This window comes from Corylus avellana, chromosome 11, assembly GCF_965113065.1.
Source record: "Corylus avellana chromosome 11, dhCorAvel1.hap1.2, whole genome shotgun sequence".
NCBI lineage: Eukaryota > Viridiplantae > Streptophyta > Magnoliopsida > Fagales > Betulaceae > Corylus > Corylus avellana.
Window position 1 is genome coordinate 15,464,119 of NC_142500.1, and position 25,003 is coordinate 15,489,121.

At 35.7% G+C, this 25,003-nt stretch overlaps 1 protein-coding gene across 1 annotated transcript; it reads left to right on the forward strand.

Moving 5' to 3' along the window:
* Positions 1 to 1,421: 1,421 nt before the first annotated feature.
* Positions 1,422 to 16,504, forward strand: ATH13 (ABC2 homolog 13). Its single transcript, XM_059575743.2, has 21 exons — positions 1,422 to 2,050; positions 2,937 to 3,072; positions 4,545 to 4,711; positions 5,974 to 6,094; positions 6,674 to 6,774; positions 7,139 to 7,237; positions 8,224 to 8,334; positions 8,450 to 8,529; positions 8,658 to 8,727; positions 10,844 to 10,917; positions 11,024 to 11,093; positions 11,211 to 11,299; positions 11,948 to 12,072; positions 12,369 to 12,449; positions 12,544 to 12,604; positions 12,705 to 12,759; positions 12,849 to 12,947; positions 13,033 to 13,122; positions 14,037 to 14,096; positions 14,200 to 14,323; positions 15,967 to 16,504. Exons 1-20 carry the CDS (start codon positions 1,610 to 1,612, stop codon positions 14,314 to 14,316), a joined length of 2,247 nt encoding a protein of 748 aa, XP_059431726.2. The 5' UTR covers positions 1,422 to 1,609; the 3' UTR covers positions 14,317 to 14,323; positions 15,967 to 16,504.
* The last annotated feature ends 8,499 nt before the right edge of the window (positions 16,505 to 25,003 follow it).

Consider the following 25,003-nt stretch of genomic DNA (forward strand, 5'->3'; position numbering starts at 1 on the left):
AAATATAAAATATTTTTAAATGAGGCTCTGGATTCTAATAAATGGCAACAACCAACAAGGTTATAAAAGAAAGTAGAATACAGTTATAAGAGGTAGCTCAATCGGTTGGGATCACGCCTAATAAAGTGGATGTCATTAGATTGAATTTTTCTCTCCTCTTTTGTGCGGACATGTAAAAAAAAAAAAAAAAAAAAAAAAAAAGAGAGAGAATGACACATACTGCAATGTTCCCCTCAAGACTAGCAAAAAGACAAAAATAACACTAGATGTTTTTCAATAACACAAAAATACTCTAATAAATTCGAAATTTAAGAAAAAAATGATATATATATTTTAAATTTAGTTCCTATCCTCCACTTCCATATCAAATAATAAGTCCAACTACACAAATTTCATACAAGTATGAGGTAGGTAACCACGCCAAAATTTTTTTGTCCTTAAGTTTTATTTTTTATTTTATTTTTTTGACTATACTTCTTGGGTCAATTGAAATGCCAAGAAAATTTATACCGTCAATTTTTTTTTTAACTGCCGTTAGATTGATTGAAACGCACTGTTTTGCTACGACAGCATAATAACTTTTTATTAATTTAATTTAAAAATTAATAAAAAAATAAAAGTAAAAATAGAAGGGGTGGCCGGAAGCCGCCCCTGGCCACCCCTAGAGGTTGAGGCCACCCCAAACCACCCAAGGGATGGCTGCGAGCCACCCTCGGGGTGGTCTTGGGTGGCTCGCATGCCACCCCCAGCCTCTAGGGGTGGTTGCCCACCCCTGGGGTGGCCTTCTATTTTTTTTTCTTAAACTTTTTTTTCTAAATTATTTTATTAATTTTTAAATTAAATTAATACAAAATTATTATGTTGACGTGATAAAATGGTGTGTTTCAACTAATCTAATGACAGTTAAAAAAATTTGATGGTAAGAATTTTCTTGGCTATTTGATTGACCCATGGAGTAACTTGTCGAAAAAAAAAACTTAAGAGACAAAAAAATTTTGGGGTACTTACCCAATATGTTTTGATATATTTTCTCTAAAAATTATTTCATATTTTTTTTTTCAAATTATTAATAATTCAAATACCAAAATTACTGAGGACCCTGTCCTAAAAAGGGCGTGAGAATTGAGAGATTTGTGAGCGAGGGAAGAAGGCATCCTTTGTCCTAACTCACTTACCTGGCTACCACCAAAACAACGAAGAAATGGGGCGACGAAGAAGCAACAAGCGGACATGTAGATAGACACGTAAGCCAAGAAGCGTCCAAAACATTTCCACGCACTCGACCCGTGTATGTGGCCAAGATGACGAGCTATGCTACTTGCCCAATCAGAACCCCCAAAATCCCCAACGCTCATCTTCCCACATGCCACGTGTCAAACCCACCTCCACCCCTTTCCCTCCATTTCTATTAAATTTATTTTCTGCATTTCCTTCCCTCACTCCCCCTCCTGTCTTCTTCCTCAATCCTCACTCTCATTTCCCTTCCACTTCTTCTTCACTGTCACGACCACAAAAAAAAAGCCCTTCAAATCCTTCTTTTTCTGCCACATACCCAAATGAGAAATTAGGGTTGGGGTTTGATCAATCACTCTCTGCAAAACCCCAATTCATGGCGACTTCTCTACTTTTGCCTGAACTCATTTTTCTCTCCCCGATAACCGTTCCCCAGCGCCGGCTTTGTTTCTCTAAGCATTCTTTGTGTAGAAGTTGGAGGCACAGTCTTGCTGTTCGGACTCGAATTAGGGCTGTGAATGAGGAAGGTGTGGCAGTGGAAGAGAGGGAAAGGCGAGTGATCAAGGAATTGAATGGGAATGGAGCTGCTAGTGGTTCGAGTTTGAGGTATGGCGTGTACTCGAATGGCGGTGTGGGCGTGTCTGAGAGTGAGAATGGGAGCTTGGTGAAGTACGTGAACGGGAATGGTGTGGCGGCGGCGGAGGTGGCGGTGGAAGTTGAAGATCCTGTGGCGAAGGAGGTGGGGAGGAAGAGAAGGGTAGAGGAGATTGGGAAAGAAGACGCCTGGTTCAAGCGAGCTGAGGGAGAATCCGTTGAGGTGAAATGGGTGTTGATTTGAGTTTTCAATTATATGGAATTTGAAAGAAAATTTTTTCTTGGCTGTTTTGTTATTGTTTTGGATTTGGGGTTTAGTGAATTTGAATTCAGTTAAGAAAAGTACAGATTTGGAATTGGGGTCTGGGATTCGATTATGAAGGACCCAACTCTGTGCAAAGCAAGGCAGCTTGAGTGTGTCCCAAGTTTATTGTTGTTGATGGTGGTGGTGGTCTTGTTGTTTAGGTGGGTTACACATCTTATGTGAGATTTTGAGAGAAATATGAGCGTTTTTTCATTGATAAGTTCCGCATGCACCCATGGGTCTTGAACCATCGCTTCACCCTCTATCCCATTCTTTGCGGGGAGGAAGTGTCATTTGAGCCAGTGCTCATTGGAGAACTATGAGTGTTAGTGAAATTGAGGTGTATGAATCTTGGAAAGAGATATATGAAAAAATTGAAGAAAAATGGAAGTGTATTTAAATCATGGTTTCGTTTCCTGTCATGTAAATTGAAGTAGGGTTTGATAGATAGTCGAATGCCAGTTCAAATATCTGTCTCGTCTATCACAACTAGGACAAAAAGGTTAGTGGATACAAAGTATAAATGATAGGCTAATTTAAACGTGCTGATGAGCACATCAATTATTTATAGATAAAGAGACAGCTTTTGATGTGTTGTTGAAGAATAGAATTCTAGCTATGAATCATCGAGTTCAGGCTAACGGTTGGTTGGTGGGGTTGGCACTGGTGGTTCTAATTATATTTCTATTGTGCGGTTCATATGTCGGGAATTATTCAAATTATGATTATGCAATTCTATTCTTCTATATATATTTATCTACGTAAATGTTGAGAATAATCTTTGGGCAAAATACGGGTTTTGCAGGTTTCTGTTGCACCTGGTGGTCGTTGGGGTAGATTCAAAACCTACTCAACAATACAGAGGACCTTCGAAATATGGGGATCTGTTCTAGTATTTATCTTTAAGGCTTGGTTGAACAATCAAAAATTCTCTTATCGAGGTCAGGCACCTCCTTTGGATTGAAAATTTGCAAACAGTTGAAAGCATGTAGTTTAGGCTCTGTTCATAACTACAATTCTGATGCTGTTGTGCTCGTAATAACTTCGAAAATCTGGCCCTTATCCATCTAGGAGTCCAAGTAAAGAAATAAAAAACTTTGCAATATTTAATGCTGGATGGAAAATATTTTGCAAGTGTTGTGGACGAGAAAGCTATTCAGAATTCATGGTACAACATTAGTAGCTTCTAACTCCAAAACTTGGAAATGCTTTATAGAAATAAATCCTATTAGATCCCAGTAAGAAGCAGGAAACCCTGCTCCAAAACTCAGTATCAATCCGGTGGGTTGAGAGATGATTAACTATTTTAACAAATGTGATTATGAAAAAAACCCTATAGTGATCTGAATCAGATTTTTACCCCTAATCATAAGAAAAAGATGGACACAAATGAAAAAAAATAATTGCAAAACAAGAAAACAGCAAGCTCTGATGTGGGGGGATCTGAATCAGATTCTAAAGGAACAAAGAGAAAATTTCATTTGACACGGCCAAGCGGAGCAGGAATAAAACAGCTCTGAAAAATTCCACAAAGAACAATATTGTCTTCTCCTTGCTCCTCAAAGTGAAAGAATTCCTTTTTTTTTTTTTTGTGATAGGTAAAAGTGAAAGAATTCCTTGTTCTTTATTAAATTATCTTGTTGGGCTGTTTTTTAGCATGTGACTTTTGCATTGGATTCTGTTAGCAGTGGGATGAATCATGAATTGCTCATTTCTACCTTTTCATATCCTCTTTGAAATATGTCTTTTAGGATCCCATGATGAACAATGTTTTGCTGCCTAGGTATCAAAAGCATTTTTAATGTTGACTCATCTAACAAACACAGCAAGTCTTTCAAAAGTTTTGATAGATTGTAAACTCAAACTAACAATGCCTCTATTATGAATACTGGGTTGGCTTATGAAACCTTTATGATAATTGACATAGCCTTGATCCCCACTGTGGGTTGGCTGCACGAACCCATTTGTACTGTTTGGACCCATCAAGAAGTTATGCAAATCTTTCACTCAAACGTTATACTTGAATACAACTTGATCTAGTCCATTGTTCTTTTTGCAATGGCTGTGAAATAGAACTTCTACCTTTGGGAGATAGTCCAGATGGCAAGGGCCCAGTAGATGATCTCAAGGAGATTTAAAAAGTATTGTAGAACCTGCAGATTGTTGTGATTAAATGACAATGTTCGTAAATGTCTTTATGTTTCTTATTCTTCCTGTTGTATCTTTATGACATTTTTTTATGAAGTTTTGCTTTAAACAAATTTTGTTTTGGAGCAATTGACAATGGATATATATATATATATATATATATATATATATATATATATATATATATATATATATATATATATATATATTTTGTGGGGGGTGGGGGGTTTAATCTAGATCTAATTTCGAAGATGTGAATTTGCAGGAGGAATGACAGAAGAGAAGAAAGCTTTAAGACGGAAGGCCCTTGCCAAATGGCTTAAAGAAACTATCTTGAGATTAGGTCCGACATTCATCAAAATTGGGCAGCAGTTCTCCACAAGGGTGGACATTCTTGCTCAAGAATATGTTGATCAGTTGTCAGAACTTCAGGTTGAAGTTTTTCTATTTTAAATATCTTTCATGAGTGCTTCATGCCATAATGTGCTTCAACAATTGTCACTATTTAATCGCTTTCCTGCTTATTTTACCATTAACAAAATTTGCCTGAATAATCAAGCCTTACACTGGCACAAAATATTCACCCTTACGTCTGAATTGGCAAAATATATGCTGACTGGTACTAGCTGCTCGCATGCTGCATTAAAGTTTTTATTTGCTCTTCGTTGTTCACTCTCTGGTTCTCTTCATTATTCCACTGTCAAGTTCTCAACTTTAAATGAACTAGATTAATGAATGTGTTTTCATCAATACAACACACATTGTTTTGGCATTTTAAACTCTGACTATTGTTCTTTAACAGCCTTCTGAGACCGAAATAGTTTTCCTCTTTGTGATCTCGTCTAAGCAACTCTTGTGAGTTCTGTATCTTCTTTGATTGGTGGATAACAAATACTGAAAAGCTACCCAATAGCTATTTATAGTTAAGGAAGAGGATTTCCCATTCCAATTGCACAGTTAGCATAGAAGCTCTCCTTGTAGCCAACATACCAGCGACCAACATGCGTATCATGAAAGCTTGAAACATGCAGGAATGTCAATAGTGTTTTTTTTTTTTTTTTTTTTGGGTGTGGGGGGGACCGGGTGTGGCTGTGCATGTGTATCAGAGTTCAAAGGATGTACAGCAATACTCTTTAAAATTTTGACGTTAACACCAGAAACATCAGAGAATAGGAATGCCTCTTGATGTGAAACCTTCATTTTAACATTCTTCGTAATTTTTTAACTATTCTATGATAATGAGCACCCAAAATTTTGATTTTTCCTTTTCCCCAAAAGAATAAAAATCATAAACAACAGATTACTGATTTATGAACAAAAAAAAAAAAAAAAAAAACTAACGTATTTTTTCAGATATATGGGGTTGCAATATCTTATTCTGTGCTCATTCTGTATTTTGCTGATAGGTAAAGTTCCTTTCAACTCAGAACACATCAAGTTTGTCAAAGCATGATGATGCAGATGATCTTTTGTCAAAAATGCTTAGCTTAATAACATATATATCACTATTCCCTTTTTCCCCTTTCCTAGGCCATTTATCATTGCTTTGCTACCAGCTTTCTGAAAGTAAAACTTAACCTTGTTTTTCTTCACAAAGAACTAGTGAACAACTTGTATTGGCTATTATGGCTTGCTATCTATTTTCCTGTATTGGTGATTCTTTTGGTAGAACTGAATTGTTATTTTGGCTTCAGGATCAAGTTCCTCCCTTCCCATCAGAGACTGCTGTGTCGATAGTTGAAGAGGAGCTTGGAGCTCCTGTGAATGATATCTTTGATCGGTTTGACTACGAACCAATAGCTGCTGCTAGTCTTGGTAATCTTGATTTGCTTTTGATGCTGTGTTAAAAAAAGTTGTGCATTATTTTTTGTTAAGTAAATCAATCTTATTAGGAAGCGCGGAGGGGTGCAACCTGTGTATATGGGGAGTAAACATGATAGACCCCCCTATAAGGGAATAAAGGAGAAAAAGAACAACAGTCCAAAATTTTCGTAAAACTAGAAAAGTGAGGACTATTTGCACTGCCATCCATGTATAAAATTTGAAATAATGAATATTAGATCTACCACTGAAATCTTGCAATTTTCAAAACTCCTTATATTTCGCTCTTTTCAAATGAACTATATTAAACACAAAGGAGCCATCGTCCAAACTTCTAAAATGTTACGGCTTCCCACTTGATCTCTCCAGCTTGCCAACAACTTTATTATCTTTCTAGGCATAACCCGCTCTACACCAAAAAAGCGGAATAACGCAACCCATAAATCTCTTGTCACGGTAGCTCAAGTGTTCCTTGTTTTATTCTTGTTTATCATGGTAAAACTGTTTCTAGGCTTATAGTTGCAATTGCTGATAAGATTTGAAGTATGAGAATAGTGCATCTATTTTATGCAGGTCAGGTTCACCGTGCAAGATTGAAGGGACAGGACGTTGTTATTAAAGTACAAAGGCCTGGTCTCAAGGGTCTTTTTGATATCGATCTTAAAAACCTAAGGGTTAGTTGTCTTATTTGCTTAAAACACTATGCTTCTTGTTTTAGTGGTTGGTATAAAGGTGAAATTCCCATCATCATATTTGATTTTTTGGTCCTTTTGCTCTAAATTGTTTTCCATTTTTTTTTGGCTTGGCAAAATTGACAATTTTCATTTGATATATTACTTAACATACTGTGATTATGATATAATAGTAACTAAGACAACTTGGAGGAATTTACTTTTTATGCCTTTTTTGTTGCTTATGTCTTGTATGTGCACTGGCGTGTTTTACCACCCATATGGATATATTTTATAAGTTTTTCTTGGTATTTAGTTAAGGTGTTTAGCAATTCTGACATGGTCCTATGGCCGTTGTTTATTCCAGGTAATTGCAGAATATCTTCAAAAAGTTGACCCAAAGTCAGATGGTGCAAAAAGGGATTGGGTGGCTATCTATGATGAGTGTGCTAGTGTCTTATATCAGGTGACTATATTACCTCGATTGCCTCATTCTTATGTTAGGTATTTGATGGAATTTCGGAACTATTTCTAATAAATTTAATGCACATAAATGGGTGTAAAGGTTGCTACGCTCAAAGAAAAAATGTATCCATAATGTCAAATGAATCCATCCGAGATAATATTGATATGGAAGAGTAAGGGACAGGAAAGGAAAGACTAGCAGTATCATACTGAATCAGTTTAGATATTTTAGGCAACAATATCAAAGATAATATTAGAGAAATTTGATTGAGACAGTTCAATCATGAGACAAGGACCAGTTGAAGAAAAAGGAGAATGTGAGTCAAGGTTGTGAGTAAACATTGGTCTATGACTTATCTTGGTTGTGACCAGCATAGAGTAAAATGCAAATTAGGATATGTGTCAATGAACTAGGCTAAGGGCCTCTGAAATTTCTTATATTTTGAACAACACAAGGCGAGTATGTTATATTGCCATTTATGTCCTTGCTTGATCTTTCAGTGTTATCAAACAACTAGCCATAGGTGTAGTTATAGTTTAGCTCCAGTTTGTTGGACATGTTTTCTTTATGATGCCTAGCTGATCTTGGTTCTCTTTCCTTGTTGGTATGTGCGAAACATCAACCAATTGATGGTAAAGAGCTTACAACATTTAAGTTAATACCAGTTAATACCAAGGGGCCATCAAATGGTTAGATATTATGGTCATGTTGGCAGTCCAGTGATTCAAGTTGGAATCTAATTGGTTTTTTGAAGGCTTGTTGAGGAATGCCAAGCTAGTGAGAATGTGATAAACATTGAACCTATAATCTTTATACATGTAGGCAATACTCTGTGAACTGACTCTATCATATGTTATTTGCAGTTTTCACTCCTTTTAATAGATCATTGATGCCACATTTTCAAGTTTTAGTTTGATGTCCTGCTCTTCTCTCTCTCTCTCTCTCTCTGTGTGTTAAAGATAGTAACTAGAATTTTGAATTTTCAGGAGATTGATTACACCAAGGAAGCTGCAAATGCAGAACTATTTGCAAGTAACTTCAAAAATATGGATTATGTGAAAGTTCCATCAATATTCTGGGAGTATACGACACCACAGGTTTAATCTTTCAGTGATTGGCCTCTCATTCAGTGAACATTGGTTTTATTTATTTATTTATTTTTAAATCTAACCTCCTTTTTAATTATTATCAATTATAATTTTTTGCATGTAGGTTCTGACAATGGAGTATGTCCCAGGGATCAAGATAAACAAGATACAAGCTTTGGATCAGCTAGGTGTTGATCGCCAAAGGTTAATCCAATCTCCTGCCTTTCATCTTGGCGAAATCTTGTTCACATGTGACTAACTCGTATGCTTCTCGGTTGCTACTAGGATGATTTACTCATAACGCCTGATGATTCTAGTGCTTTGTTCTGTAGGTTGGGTCGGTATGCTGTTGAATCATACTTGGAACAAATTCTGTCTCATGGTTTTTTTCATGCTGATCCTGTGAGTTCCTGCTTTTGCTTTGATTTTTGGTGCTATACAAAGTGGTTAAAGTATACTTTTGATTTGCCAATTAGGACTATCTTCTGGAATTAAAAAATGATTCCTGAACAGAAACTTATTGTGCTTGTATATGTACAGAAATGCATTGCATATGTACTTACATGCCTTTGTTTTAAAAATAAGCAATGCCTATGCCTGGAAGCTTACTTTATGGAAAGATTCTTGAAACATCAGCTACACACTTGAGGCACAAATGTGTAAGGGACTCATTAGAACACCACCCACCCCATGAACTTCCAAATTTAGAGTCCACTACCACCCTTTACCAAGTCTCTCTCTCAAGCCCATAGCTCCAAAGCCATTTTTCTAAAGAGAGCACGATTGAACATCAACAAGTTCCAAACTCTTAACCCTTTGTCAGAGATTCACGAACAAACCTTAACCTAGCTTACTAGGTCACATTGGAACTCTTCGCCTACCTAAAAGACGCTCTAACTTCTTAATAACACCGTCCCAAATATGCTTGGCTTTATAGGAGGTCCCTAATGGTAGGCCAAGATACTTCAAAGCTAAAGAAGAAACCCCTCAATCTAAAATACAAGCCAACCCATTCACATTATTAACATTTCCCACATTTCCCAAACTAGCTTCAAAACATAAGAGTAAGCATTAGACATGACGTAGATGATCTGGGTCAACCCCACAAAAAAATCAAAGTATCATTAGCAAGCAGAAGATGAGAGATATTAATCCCACCAATAGAGAAGCAATCAAAGTTAGAGATATCGGTTCAGGACTGACCATGGCACCACCAGATGCCTCCATCATTGTCGACCCATCACCATCGACGAGTTCTGCGTCATTTTGAGAGCATCCCGAAGGCCCTGCGCCACCTTTGACAGGTTCTGCAACACTTGCCTTACTCCCCTCCACATGAAACAGCAGCCGTGAAATAGCACCAGAAGGACCAGTCAATGATTCAAACACCACCCTAGAGACGCCGACATGAGCCTCCCCTGGCGGCGGCAAAGAACCAGTGCCTGTGGTGACTAAACCACTCAAAGCCCAAGATCCTTCGGGTTGACCCAAGTGAGACAAGCGCAAGCCCGACCTGAGATGCCCCAATTTCAATGGCCCAATACGCTTTGATCCACACAACCTAAGCATCAAGCCACCTCTATATTGATATGCTCCAACGTCTCCGCCAAAATATCCTTTCAATCTTGAGCAGACACCACCAACATAGAAGTTGGGATTTCCTCCAAACCTTCCATACCCTGATGCACTTGCAAACAGCAGCCACCCAGTCGTTGTCAATCCCATTGGGGCACCCAAACAGCCCTTCCCAGGAATGTCCTTCAACAAGGCCGAGACTGCCGGAGACTTCAAGACCTCTACAAACGGCCTTTTCCCCCCATCCACCGGAGGTGTCAACAACGACAGAGGCTTCCTCTTACCCAGCAATGACCAGTCATCAAAAGACGACTGGGAGAGGTTAGCAACCCAACGCAGCTCCACTGCAAAAGTCCTCCACCCTTCACCATTTCTCCCTTCTGGCACAAGGATGTGACCCTCCCGTTTGCCTCCTCCATGCTCCTTCACAACCAGGAGTCACCCACGTGTGTTAGAGCAATGTTGGGTGACGACAGCAGGGGAACCAGCTCTGGAGCGTCTCCAAAACACCAACATTCCCATCTCTTGCAGCAGTTCCTCAACGGTGGCTAGCAACCAGCGGCTGTCAGCCTTACCTAAGAACAAGTATCAAATACAACCCCTGCAACTTTCATGAATCAGAACAAGTATCAAATACAACCCCTGCAACTTTCATGAATCCGAACCCGACAATATCTACCTTCCACCACCATCTCAAACAAGTTGTATTCAATTGAACAACACCTAAGCAACCCCATAACTCTTAACTGATCTCAAACACAGAGCACCTAATGTAGAGGGTAAAAAAGTGAGACTCTAGCACGAGCAGACTTCTATCCAGACATTTATTATGGCAGGTTAAATCTAATAGCCATGTTAGAGAGGTTCTGTTAAGCCTGCCATTAAAATATCTGTTACCTCGATGTGACTAGAACCTCTTTTTTTTTTTTTTTCCTTTATGCAGCACCCTGGAAATATTGCTGTTGATGATGTCAATGGTGGAAGGTTGATCTTTTATGATTTTGGAATGATGGGGAGGTATTTTCTGGACCCTGTGCTGTCTATCTACAGTAAGAATCCACTGATGTTTATCATTTCTCAAATGGTTTCTGTCTTGTGCGTTTACTGTCTCTTCACCTTGCAGTATCAGTCAAAATATCAGAGAAGGTTTGCTGGAAACATTCTATGGTGTTTATGAGAAGAATCCTGATAAGGTAATTATTTTCACTAAAGAATGGTGGCCATTATTGGGGTTACCATATGTTAATGTTATCCTGTTCCCATGCTTGTTTGTGATGTACTTATCTGTGGAAAATCGTATGCTGGTACAGGTCCTTCAGGCAATGATTCAAATGGGTGTTCTTGTGCCTACTGGAGATATGACTGCTGTCAGACGAACAGCACAGTTCTTCCTTAACAGGTGCTCTGTGTAGAGTGGAAAATTTTTCATGGGTTCCCTTTCTCTTTTAAATATTCTAGTCGATTAAAATATTTGTACTTTCTTTCTTTCTTAAATATCGTATTTGATTAATTTCTTGACAAAACAGAAACAAGTTCAAGTTGAGTTATGCCTCAAGTGCTCACTTGGGCTGAATACCCCTATGTCAGGTCAACTGTAATACTCAAAGGACACTAACAATGCTTCACGCTGACTAATTTATTGCACAATAGAGCTAACATAGAAGTCTTTTGGAAAGTCTACTAGATAAGAAGATATTAGCTTTTGGTTTAAGAGAAGTTTTAGCCTAAGGTTGTTGTAATGTTATAGTTCTGTCATCTATTAGTGATATTGTAATACTTGTGTCATTGTTAATCATATACAGGGTAGAATTGAATTTTTACTGACTTTAGCTATGCTTGACATTCTGTTATTTCATGATTTTAGTAGGATGATTTTGGTTTAAGTACAGTTGTCCGCACTGATTGGTAATGCGAATGTTTTAGTTGCACTGTAACCTCAAATAATAACTTGAACCCCTGGGTAATATCAATAAACAAAGAAGTACAGCCTGAGTTCTCTAAAGACATTTTTTTCTGGTTATGAAATTCTTTGCTGACTGTTTTGCAGTTTTGAAGAGCGTCTTGCTGCACAAAGAAAAGAAAGAGAGATTGCAGCAGCAGAGCTTGGTTTTAAAAAGCCACTGAGCAAGGAGGAAAGAGTAAAGAAAAAGAAACAAAGGCTGGCCGCAATTGGTAAGTCATCTGGGTAGATCTATGCCTGTGATAAGTCCTATGCTTGTTTACAAGAAATCTAATATAGCAACTGCTTGACAAAATATTTTTGAGAGCTAAGTGCATGTGGTAGCGCTGATAAATATAATGCATGCTGGGCTATTTGGTTTGGTAAAAACGTAAATAAGTTGGGGTTATATATTGCAAGGCATGTTCTCAGAGACAGCAATGGATTGCCATACCCCTTATATTTCTTACCAGTATATAAAATGAGAACTGGTTAGCTTCTCCCTTTCTGATCTGTGATGGGATTACAGGGGAAGATTTATTAGCCATTGCAGCAGATCAACCCTTTCGATTTCCTGCTACATTCACATTTGTTGTTAGAGCATTTTCAGGTAACATAATAAGACCTTTGTGTCTACGTTGAGATAAACTGTAATGCTACATGAACATCAGAATAGTAAACTATATATATTGTCATCTCTGCAGTTTTGGATGGCATTGGGAAGGGCCTTGACCCTAGATTTGATATTACTGAGATTGCCAAACCGTGAGTTTGATCTTAGTTAGTTAGTTTCATCCAATTCTCTGAGATTTAGGAAGCTATATATTCTCTGCATCTCACATGTCTTTTATGCCTTACCTTGTAGCTATGCAATGGAATTGCTAAGGTTTCGGGAAGCAGGAGTTGAAGTTATCTTAAAGGCAAACTTAACTCTCTTGATTCTACTTTTATCTTTTAAATTGGTATAAACTGTTACCTAATTTCTTAGTGAACTTTATAAATGTTTCAGGATTTCAGAAAGCGATGGGACAAACAGTCCCGTGCATTCTACAACTTATTCAGACAGGCTGACAGAGTTGAAAGGCTTGCAGAAATTATCCAACGATTGGTATTTATTGAAATTTTTTTACGTATTCATATGTTTCACGGACTCTGTGGGTTTCAAATTGATGTTCCTTATCCATTTAATACAGGAGCAAGGTGACCTCAAATTACGAGTTCGAACTTTGGAGTCTGAGAGGGCATTCCAGCGTGTTGCAGCTGTTCAGAGGACAGTAGGAAATGTGAGTTTAGCTGATTTTTCATCAACTCTTAGAGGATTTTTTTTTTTCAGCTCGTGATATTTGTACAAATAATCAATTTGTTCCTTTTCACATCCTTTTCTCTTTCATCAATTATAAAGAAAAGAATTTGTGAAGCTTGGAGGATTATTGGGCCTTGGGGCTTCCAAGGTCAAGATCTCCAAAACAAGGGAAAGAAAAAAAGAAAAAAAAAAAGAAAAAGAAGAAGACAAAGGTGTTAAGATAGATGGTTTTGTCTTTATATGAAGGCTGTTGAGTATGGTAATAATCATCATTTTCTGTAAGTCTCTACTAATTGCTTATATGATATCATTTATCTGGAAGATTTTAGATTCCATTTCTAAGTATTCTACTAATATTGTTCAATCACTATTTGATTGGTATTCTTATGTTACTTTCAACTGAAATACAAATGTAAGGTATTGATAATCTATGGTGCTTGGAGGGCTGTATCAAAGATAGTTCTGTGCATGTGGATAGAAACTTGCGTGTACTTGGAAATTGCTCTAACTTTTTCACATTATAATATAGAAAAGAAAAAGAAATAAAGATTAAAAAAAGAAAAGAAAAGAAAAGGAATATGTGCATATATTTTCCTTTGCTGTTAATTCCTGATATGACTAGGAAATATGTATATGCTTGCATACTAGGGTAATTGCTATAACAAGTTTTCGACTAAATACTTAAAATACTAAATTGGTAACATTTCAGTTTCATCTTTTGGACTGGTTATTATGAATTATCTTGTAAGTTTGGCTGATATTTGTCAAAGGAACTTTCCTCTGACAAATATCTTTATTTATTTATTTATTTTATAAAAATATATTTGTCAGAGGAAAGTTTTTGGAATATGCTCTATAACTCCTTGATTGTATCTCCTTTTGAGAAATTAACAGGCGGTAGCTGCTGGGAGCCTAATAAACCTTGCAACAATTTTATATTTTAATTCCATTCGAGTAAGCTATCCATATCCACTTTACTCTTTGTTATTTATAACAATATAAAGTCTCTATGGTGCTTAATTTTGTTCAATGCTTTTCTCAAATTGTTCCTCTTTAGGTGCCTGCTATTGTAGCATATGTCTGCTGCGCATTTTTTGGCTTTCAAGTTCTGTTTGGTATTATAAAAGTCAAAAAACTAGATGAACGGGAGAGGTTGATAACAGGAACTGCTTAAACAATTGGTAAGTGAATCCCATTTATTCTAGGTGTATGTTATCATGTTTTAGTTCTTTACATAATTTCTAATAGGTAAAGAAGTGGAGATAAATAATGTGTGAGATTTTTTGATAATTTAAAGCATGGAACGAAGTAGCTCTCTTACTAAAAGTACATGTTTGTGATATCTAATGCAAAATATGCTTTATTTGTTTTTAAATATTCATTGCAGCCTCTTTATATTCATTTTTTCAGCTTTTCCTTTCCTATATAAGATTAAAAGATTGCAGATGTGAGTGTCTGTCATGTGTGACAAAAAATTCCATTGAAGGACAGGATCTAGAACCCGAAACCAACATTCTTAATGTCAACTTATGAACTTTTATTTAAACCATCAATTGCTGCGTGTGGGACCACAAGCTAGGAGATGACGAAATGACTTCTCATGGATCATCCACATTCTGAAATTCAGAATGTTAATTTGTTCAATGAATGAATCTGTACAAACAAGCAGGATTGGGAGACAAGTATAAGGAATAGAAGACTTGAAGGATTCTCCTTATAGTTTGCCAAGAGACCTTTTTCCTTTTTTTTTTGGGGTTTGCCACTCTCTACCCATGACTCCAGGAAGTCATCCCTGAAAAATGTATATCCTGCTGATGCCATAGAACTAGGTACCTTCCATCACAAATTTGAGTGTACCTCCCAATGAGTGCATTTAGCGCTCATCTACCCACTGGTGCTAAAGTCTGCCAAGAGAACAAACAATTGATACCTTGGGGAAAAACTGAACTGCATTAGCTTCCGATGCCACTTATTGATCTCACTAGCCAACAGTTGAAAGCTATATGACTGGCTCAATCTGTGTGCTCAATTGTAGAGTGGTCAGAACAACACCAGATGGTAAGTCATGTTAGTGATAGAAAATGCGAGAAAGTTTTAAAGAATATGAATATTTGTAAGGTAATGGCCTTGTCAGAGAACTATTTGCCAATATGGGCTTGTACTAAGCTAACAAGCAAGTGGGCAAACTTTATTTCGTTTGCTTATCTCATTTTCCAATAATCTTTAGCTCTTTCCCAGATCAAGTTAACCCAATTTGGAGCACCATTGGGTTGTCAATGATGAGCTCGTAGGAAGCAAACCTCTTGCATTATAGATTCCAGTATCATTAAGTATCTGATCCCTTGTCAACAGCGAGGTATCTTTGGGGTATTTCGTTCTCAAACTGAAGACTGATTTGATGCTTATAGAAAGGAAGATTTTCTCAAGTCAGCTCATGCTGCTCATTATATTACTGAACAAATAGTTCCAACCACATAAAGCAGACCATAAGGAGTGCTATTTCAGTAACGTTTTCACAATAAAACCATTCTTGGCCTTAGCAATAAATTACTTAGTGTGTAACCTGCAATCGCATATAATAAGCAGTAAGGCATTTAGGAGCTCTTTAAATGAAGCCAATGAAAATCCAATGAACTGCAAAAATGAAAAGCTTAGAAAATTTATAATTGCTATAACAATGAGCCTATCCATGGTGACCTTTTTGATATATTCATTCTTCTGATAGGGAGTGTGAAGCATTTTACTGGTTATATTTTTATGTTGTATCATTGTTATTGCTGTGAATTGTGTATGTTTTATGGATCTTGACCTTGGATCACTGCAGTTCGGGCACGTTGCAGATCTAGAGTGGAGATTCACCTCATATAAAGCTCTCTTAACTTCCCAAGTCGGCAGCCAACCAATAATCCGATAATGGAAAGAAAGAGCTTAAAGGAGCACTTCATTCAAGGTTCTTTTACCATCAATATGAGCTATGAGCTAAAAGCTCCAACCCATTGATTTATGATAAAAAGTTCTTAAGGCTGTACACTTCAAATGCTTACTTATAGTGAGAGTAGAACTTGCAATTAGGTTAGCTAAACCCACTTGGTTGTAATTTTGAGTTCCCACAAGACAAGAATGTTCCCAATAAGGACTCAAGTCTCTTGACGTGGTGTCTTTATTGGCAGGCTGATGTCCATACATGATAGCTTTCAGTGTCAATTAGGAGTTTACATATATAAAAATTCTGTGGTAGATGTTGGCACTGTTACCTCCCATCATATTTGAGTGGATGGGGGATGTCCAGTAATGGTATATAATTTTGTAAGATGAACAAATTTATTCAATAAGATGTGCTCCCTAGCTCCTTTTTGTTTCAACTTTCTTTGGTGGAAATTGTAATGATGGTTGTGAACCTCAAAAATTAAGTTATTATTTGTCAAAGAATGAAAATGGAGAAGAAGATTCATGGAAATAGCAACTGGCTTTTTTAAAACCCTAACCCATGAATTTTATTTATTTATTTTTTTGTTGCAAGTAAGATAAGATTTCATTAAATTAATAACGAAGCAAAGTACACAAAAGAAGTGGTGGGGTTTTAACGTTTTGTGAGTTTGATGCTAGTTATGAGACTCTATGTGGTGAATAATCGATTGTCTAGTTTTATTATCTTTCTTTGTTAATTTCCTTATCAACTTCAATTTAGAATAAGTAGACTGTCTATAAAAGCCATTTACTCCCTTTAATTAATTACATTGTAAGTTGTGATTGCTCTGTTTTTTTATTTTCTTGGTGAGACGTTAATCCTTTATCTTTATTTATTCTTAATCTGTTTGCGTGACAAGCCTTCCCTTGTTGCATCAGGGACTCTCCTCCCTAGATGCTTGCAATGAAGGAGGCTTCCCTTGTTGCATCAGGGACTCTCCTCCCTAGATACTTGCAGCAAAGGAGGAAAATGCTCTCACTTGAAAGACGAGAAGACTCTCGTAAGAGAAAAGAGATTCTATTCTCTCTCTAAAAAGCTGTTGATAATGTTTACATTATTGGTCATAAAATGATTATATTAGTTGGTCAAAGGCTTGCTTTTTTGCTAATAGTAAACTATATATATATATTGGGTTTAGGGCAATTACATGGTCTAAACACTCTTGAAATTCACCCAGCTTAAAAAGAGTACTTGTATTTACTTATAAGGAAAGACAATAAGAACATTAGTACCAAAAAGTAAAGATGATATTTTAAAAACAAATGTTCTAAATGTTTGTAATGGTCCTGGAGAATGCCATTAAAATAACAATTAATTCCTAAAGATTCCCACATGGTCATGTTCTCCTCTCCTGCTCTTCCTGACAATAATTTTGCAAGCATGTGAGAGAGAGAGAGAGAGTGCATTTTACCACCAACTCATTTGACTTTCCATTGTTCTAGTTCTTGAAGCCAGGTCTGCTGAACCCAAATGAGAAAAAAAGTAATTGTTAATCTCCTAACTCACACCAACCAAGAAGTATGTTGGAAGAGAGCATAAGCATTTAAGTTAGTCTTACTTTTTCATAAACTAGTTGTTAGTAGTCTATTTCAAGAAGGATCCAATGGTTGATTTGAAGAAAAAAAAGTTAGATGGAAATGGAGAAATATCAAGTCTCTTTCAAGAATTAATTTTGTTTTTGCTCAAAGCTGCAAACAGCTATCTATAGAGTCAAGTTCAAGATGCGTCAAATCTATGAATTAGGATCCTCTCTATTTCATTTGAATTAAAGAATATTCAGTTAGTTATAGTGAATGAGTATTTTGTTTTCTCAAAAAGTGAAAAGACAAAATTACCCTTCACTATAACTAACCGGAGAGGACCCTATTCCCAAATCTACTTGCTAGAAAATTTACACTTAATGGGATCTAATAGGATGACACCCATATTTTTATAGTATAAAAATATTGCTCTTGTTGCCTTGCCATGAGAGCATTCTCAGCAGCTTCCTCGTCATTTTTTCTAAATTTAAGGATTCAAACTACTTTTTGCTTCCCTATGTCAAAATACACCCTAGTAGCTTCCCTTAATCATTCTATATATCATTAAAATATTTATTCTTTTAATTATATTATATATATGAGAGGAGAGATGAGAGAGAATTGTGAGAGGAGAGAGGAGAGAAAAGAGAGAATCATTTTTTATTTTATTTTAATAATCATAAGGACTGTAATAGTGGAACATAAAACATTGGGTTTTACTATAGCAATCCTAATGTTTATGATTCATTTACGAAGTCTGCTGTAGGACTTTTTTTGCGATTTTTTGGACATGTTCCCTAAGTTTAGGGAATAGATGAGATAGAAATTGTCTTTTAAGATACATTTTTTTTTTCTCCCACTTCCAAATTCTTGATTTGAGAATGCAGCACTGTGTGCGAAAGTAGAGAAATGTATGAGTTGCTGCTGCTGCTGCTGCTAGAGCCTTTCATATATGCCCACAGCATCCACTCTGTTTAATCATTCCAAAAGAAAGCAAGAAACCCTATTCGATCAGCTAAACATTTTTTCTTGTATTGTAATCTTCAAGATATTGACTTGTGATTATTTAAAAGTTTTCAGTAGTTGAATAGGGTTTCAATAAATCAGACTGCAAATCGTGAAAGTATAGTTCTTCAGAAAAGCTATAACTTGACAGTGAAGAATTATGCTTGCGTCATTACAGGATATGATTGGCTGTTTTCTTTCTTCAGATCTGCCCATATATATGATTGGATTTGAGAGGCAAAATGATTAAACATATATATAATTATCAATGATTCAATTTTATAACGATTGTTATATATGCTACTCTTCACACTTATATACATCGATTGACGTGACGTATTTTAAGTGACTTTTTATGTCAATTACTTAAGAAAAAAATAGAAAAAAACTATTTAAAAGTTAAAACACATCACGTTAACGAATATGAAATCAGAGTGTGATAAATGGGTGTGAAAAGTAAGCCTCACAGTTCCCATATGATTGAATCCTTTGAGCTAGAAAGACATATTGTTCGAAACTACCAAGCTATATATATCCCTTCTCGATCAAGCAAAATCAACCATACATTAAAGTTTGGAACTTCTTTGTTCCACGAATTACAAGAACACCATCGGATCCCTTGAAAGGCAATTTACAGTAGAAGAAGTTATGGTGTTCAAGGAAGAGAGTTGGTGTAGATATAATCTTCATTCTCGAAAACATTCTCTTCCGACCTATCATTTCCTTCTTTGCATTCAACAGCCCCCTCGCTGCACTCTGCTCTTCCCTGCATGCATCGATCATACCCATTATCAAAGTTTTGCTAACAAATGTTATTCTTAGAGAGAGAGAGAGAGGTTACCACATTTACAGAAGTTTGTGCAGAGCCCACCAGCATTTCAGTGGTATCTGATTTCCCTTGAGAAACAAATATCAAATAGTAAAACAGAACCAAAAAGAGAGAGACAAAGAGTCTTGAAAATCTCATGGTACTTGCTCTGAAACCCTGTAATGGAAGATGTGAAAACAAACAAGTACCAATATATATATATATATATATATATATATATATATAAAGATTAGATTAGTTGTATTACAGAATATTGTACCAAGAAGCTTTCAAGATCATGTCGGTGCTGTCTGTCTCTTTTTCTTCTTAACACCCTCATATATATATATATATATATATATATATATATATATATATATATATGAGGTAATTACCTTTTCTCCAATCAACTACAACGCATTTTCACTTTCCTCCATAAACTACCAACTGTACCATCCGACCCCATGAACTACCATTTTATGCCAAAAACCCCCCATTCCATTAGTCAAAGGCGCCCTTCCGTCAATCAAAAGTGTTAATTCAGACGGTCAACCCGTCACTTTATCCCATGAATTACAACACATTATAATTTTGCTCCCATGAATTACAACACATTATCACTTTGACCGTTTGAGTTAACGCCTTTGACTGATGAAAGATGAGTTTTGGGCACAAAATGGTAGTTTATGAGGTACAAAATAGTAGTTTATGAGGTCGGGTAGTACAGTTGATAGTTCATGGAAAAAAGTGAAAATGCGTTGTAGTTTATGGGGGAAAAGATAATTACCTCTCTCTCTCTCTCTCTCTCTCTCTCTCTATATATATATATATATATATATATATATATATATATATATATATACACGAAGTTTGCAAGTGTTATCTTCTTTTGACCCTGTCTCCTGATTCCTTGGCAGCAAGCTCGATCCTCAAGAACATGGGTTGGCTTATCTTGGTGTCTTGTCACTAAAATATACATAGAGAAATTGAAGTGAGGGACTTGTTTGGTCTCCAAGATTCCTCAGTTCTCACTTGGCATCAGGTGCATGCGCGCTTCCGCCCACCTTCATCCAAAGAGTGTTAAATCTTGCCATTTGAGCATTGATCAATGTGCATTAAACAGGGGTATTTACCATCAAGGATGGTGGTTTAATGGTTTAAAGAAATTTTTAAGTGATTAGGTAAGTATTAAGGTGTGGGTTCAAATTTCCGCACTGAAGAATTTTCATGCCTGATTAGTATAAATCACCTTGGTTCTCATTGATGCCATGGTGGAGCGGGCGGTTGAGTTATGACTCGGTTGATCTTGAGGGTGCGCTTGCGGCTTTCGCCGTCTAGGTCTATCTTGAGTAGTCCCTTGCAGGTTGGTGCTACTATGGTCACGCCTAGTTAAAATAGTTACAATTGGTCTCCAGCCCCCTCCAACCTTTAAAGAATAAAGAAGAAAAAAAAAAACAAAGGGTTTTTTCTTTTCTTTTCTTTCTAAGCAATACATTTAAAAAGGACACATATTTCAGGATTCCTCAATACAAATGTACACAGTTGGTGACTAAGTGTACACAATTGTTAGCATTTCTGCTAATTTTGATTGCTTTTCAGGTTGAGAAAGACTTCAGAGAGACTGATGTCTCTGACAATCAGGGCCAATCTCACATAATCGTGGGCTGGTTGATGGCAAAGTTAACAACAAGTCTAGAGTCCCCTTTCAAAATAAGAGCTTGAGGATATAAAATGAGGTTGCCAAAAGTGCTGCATAGGCTTCCCCCAGGTTTACTTTTGAAGGAGGAAGCTTAACCGAATGAGCTGCCAGAATATTGCCTTGATGATCAGTAATAAGCGCATGCAGAAGCAACAGAAAAGGTTTTCTTTTTTCTGATAGCAACATCAGAATTTGCTTTTAGAGTGCAAGGGGGAATCTTGCCAATTCTAATATGAGACCAAGAGTGTAGGAGGCTCTAATGTCTACACAAGACTCCTTTAAATAGGCTTATATTTTTAAGTAATTGTCCACCTTAGTATAAAAAGGCTTATTAGTCTATATTGCTACATCCAGGAAGGATTGTCCACTGTTGGAACCAGTGGCTCATATTCAGAGTAATGTTAGAACTCTAGTGGGAGCAGGGTATTTTGGAAATTTTTAAAATATGTCCGTACAATTAGAATTTTCCTATATATATATATATGTTATGTTGTAACCTTGAATCATTAATAGAAAAATACAACTGCACTCTTTGTGGATGTAAACACATTGCCGAACCACGTAAATCTGTGTCTCGACTCTCTCTTAATCACTCTCTTTTCAATTCTATATTATTCATCATTATTGTGCATGGTAACAACATCCACCTTAGGTATTATAAGGGCAATGTGAGTATGATTAAGAATCCCTGAATGAATTTTACTACACTATCTTGCACTATAGTTCATGAAGGGCCTCTTGCAATCCATCCTCAAGGGCAATGTTTTTCGGTGTAGGAGGCTTTTGCTGGATTTCATCTGGGGCCAATAGAATAGCCTTGATTTTGTCCTGAATGTTCCCAAATCTTGAGAGTTTTTTTTTTTTTTTTTTTGCTTTCCATTTCTGGCTCAAAATGTATGCTTGAGAGCCTTGAATTTTCTCTTTCCAAGCACTTGCTACAACAAAATAGTTGGTTATAAACTTATATCCCAAGTCCAGAAGGCCCCAAATTTGAAAGGCTTATGTAAATGGGAATAATATATATATATATATATGTGTGTGTGTGTGTGTGTGTGTGTGTGTAAGTTATGTTATGATCATGGATATTACCTATAATGGAAAATGTCATATTTCATGTCTTGCATTTATAAATTATGTTACCTTATGAAAGATGCTATTTAGAACCCAAAAAAAAGCAGCCAAATATTCAGCAATATATATCAATTAAAATAAATAAATAAATACTGTAGTAATATAAAATTCAAACCATTAGAAGATATAAATAATCATCACATTAACAACACAGTTTTTGTTGATGAAGTGGAAACCATTTGACACTCAAATGTTAAATCACTCTGGGACAATCAAACTCAGAAAATCATTATAAAAAAAAAAAAAAAAAAATACTATACTTGCAATAGACTTACAAACACCCTTGTAATGCCAAGACTATTTGTGTGCATACATGCTCTTCACTCGCCTTCCTGCCTCCTCAATAGGCGTTAGCTCCTCACTAGCCTATCTTCTTTCTTGAATTTCCTTACCGACCTACCGATAGACTTCAGTTCCATCATAGATGTTGCAACATTAACTTGGTTTGAAACAAATTCCGAGATACCTATGTTCAAGGCTCACACCATAGATGATCTCTTGGCACACAACTCTAAGCACCCATTATATGACACACTCACTCAATTGTGCTTAGCTCACAAAGCTATCTAGTCTCCTTTGAGATTTTTTGGCAATCATGTATTGGAGAGCTCTATAAAGAATGATCAAAACCAGCTTTAAAAAGGAAAAGTCGGTTTCTGTTTTGTATGATGGACTCCGGACATGAAGGTTGAATATCTTAATTATGAGACAAATTCATTGCATATGAAGGTTGAATTTATTTTTTTCTTGATAGGGTTTAGCTTCCATCTTGAAGTAATAATGGGACAACATATTGGGGTAGTTGCTTCCATATCCATCAATGAAGTAATAGAGCAACTTCTTTTAAGTCGTACAAGTCAAGCTTGGGCTAAAGTTGTAAGTACCTTTACTAGTAGGCAAGAACAACATATTGGAAAGCTTTTTTTCTTTTCCTAAAGCTAGTGTGCAAGTCCCATGGAGTGTTTGAATAAAGGCATGCCAATAGCACTTAGAATTTGTGAAAAGTATAGGGAGGACCTGATAAAGCTTGAGCATTGTCTTCTAGCTACTTGCTATCATGAACTTCATATGGTGATATTTGTTAAATCACCATTCATCTCAAAATATTAAGTTAATAAAAAACGATGAATTTAATTATTTAATTAATTAATTAATTGACAATCCTCTTACCAGTGAGTTGAAATTCACTTTCAATAAGTGGGATTTAACATGTAGAATATTTACCTGAAATGAAGTAATGAAGTAACTTTAAAGTTAAGGTTCTAACTCAAGGTTTCAGTTCAAATACTATGCTATAAACTGATAGAAAAATGTTGCATTTAATCATTTAATTAATACTTTAACAACGTTAATATTTCATCTTGCTTGCTTGCTTGCTGATTAGAATAATCAATGGAATCACTTAAAGATTATTGGACAAACAACATTTTGAATTGATTTATTAGTTATTGTCTTTTTTTTTTTTGGTCCATTAGAACCATATGAACTTTATAAATAACAAAGTGGAAAGGAGTCCTTCCCCAAGAGCCCTAAACCACATTGCCTCACTTTAGCCCCCAAATTTATTTATTTATTTATTTTTAAATATCTCCTAATATATATATATAAAACTCCTTCAAAATTATTTTTTGTTACTCCTTCGAAAAATTAAATATTTTTAAATATTGGCATATATTATAACCCGCAAACCAATAATGAAAAATTGATACCTACAAAAAAAAAAGAAAAAGAAAAAGAAAAAGAAAATTGAAAAGCAACGTGGACATAATCATCAGTACAAAGACCGTTCATGGTCACTCACTATTTTGTCCCTACTCTGCCATGTTTGACCTTTTTTTTGATAGCAAATCGTAGCCGTCCAACAAAAGATTGCATCTTCCAGACAAATTAGTACTTAAAACTCCAAATCCCCCTGAAGGGTCACTCAATCCCATTGGCAGTGACCAGTCATTGGATGGGGGCCCTTAAGATTGAAAGTTCCTTTTCCCCCTTTTTGTTTGGGGTTAATTTTTATTTATTTATTTATTTATTTGGTTTTTTTTTTTCTCTTTTTTTTTTTTTTAAATTTTTTATTTTTATTTTTTGTTATCCTGATCTTATATGAATATTATTTTTTTAAAAGGTAAAAAAAAAAAAAAAAATTACCCCATTGTTCCTTATTATTATTATTTTTTTAAAATTAATATCCATGCATGTTCAGAAGAACACAAAAAAAAAAACAGTAATATTTCTTAAAATTAAATCCCTAATTTTTTATTATTGAAATGTAAACACAGTTGTCAACAAGTTATGAACTCCCTGTATGAAGCTTGTTTTCATCTCTTTTGCCAAGTATTAAGTTAAAAAAAAAAAAAAACAAAAAGAAGTTATTTAATACACTGTTATACGATTGAGATGACGTGATAGTAAAAATCAGTATTTAAATCAATAAATGCTTATAAGAAGTAAAAATTAATTGTATGACAATCGTATAACAGTCTATTAAATAATATATATTAAAAAAAAAAAGAAAAAGAAAAAGTAATTGCATATGATTGAGATGACGTGATGATATAAATCAGTATTTGGATGAACAAGAGTTTATAAAAAAGAAAAATTAATTGCTAAATAATATTTAAAAGAAAAAAGAAAAAAGTAATTGCATACATTAGGAGACTTGAATGAAGAGATACGATTGGAATGTCAAAAATTTCTGCATTTGAAATGGGAGTGATTAGCAGTGATGACATG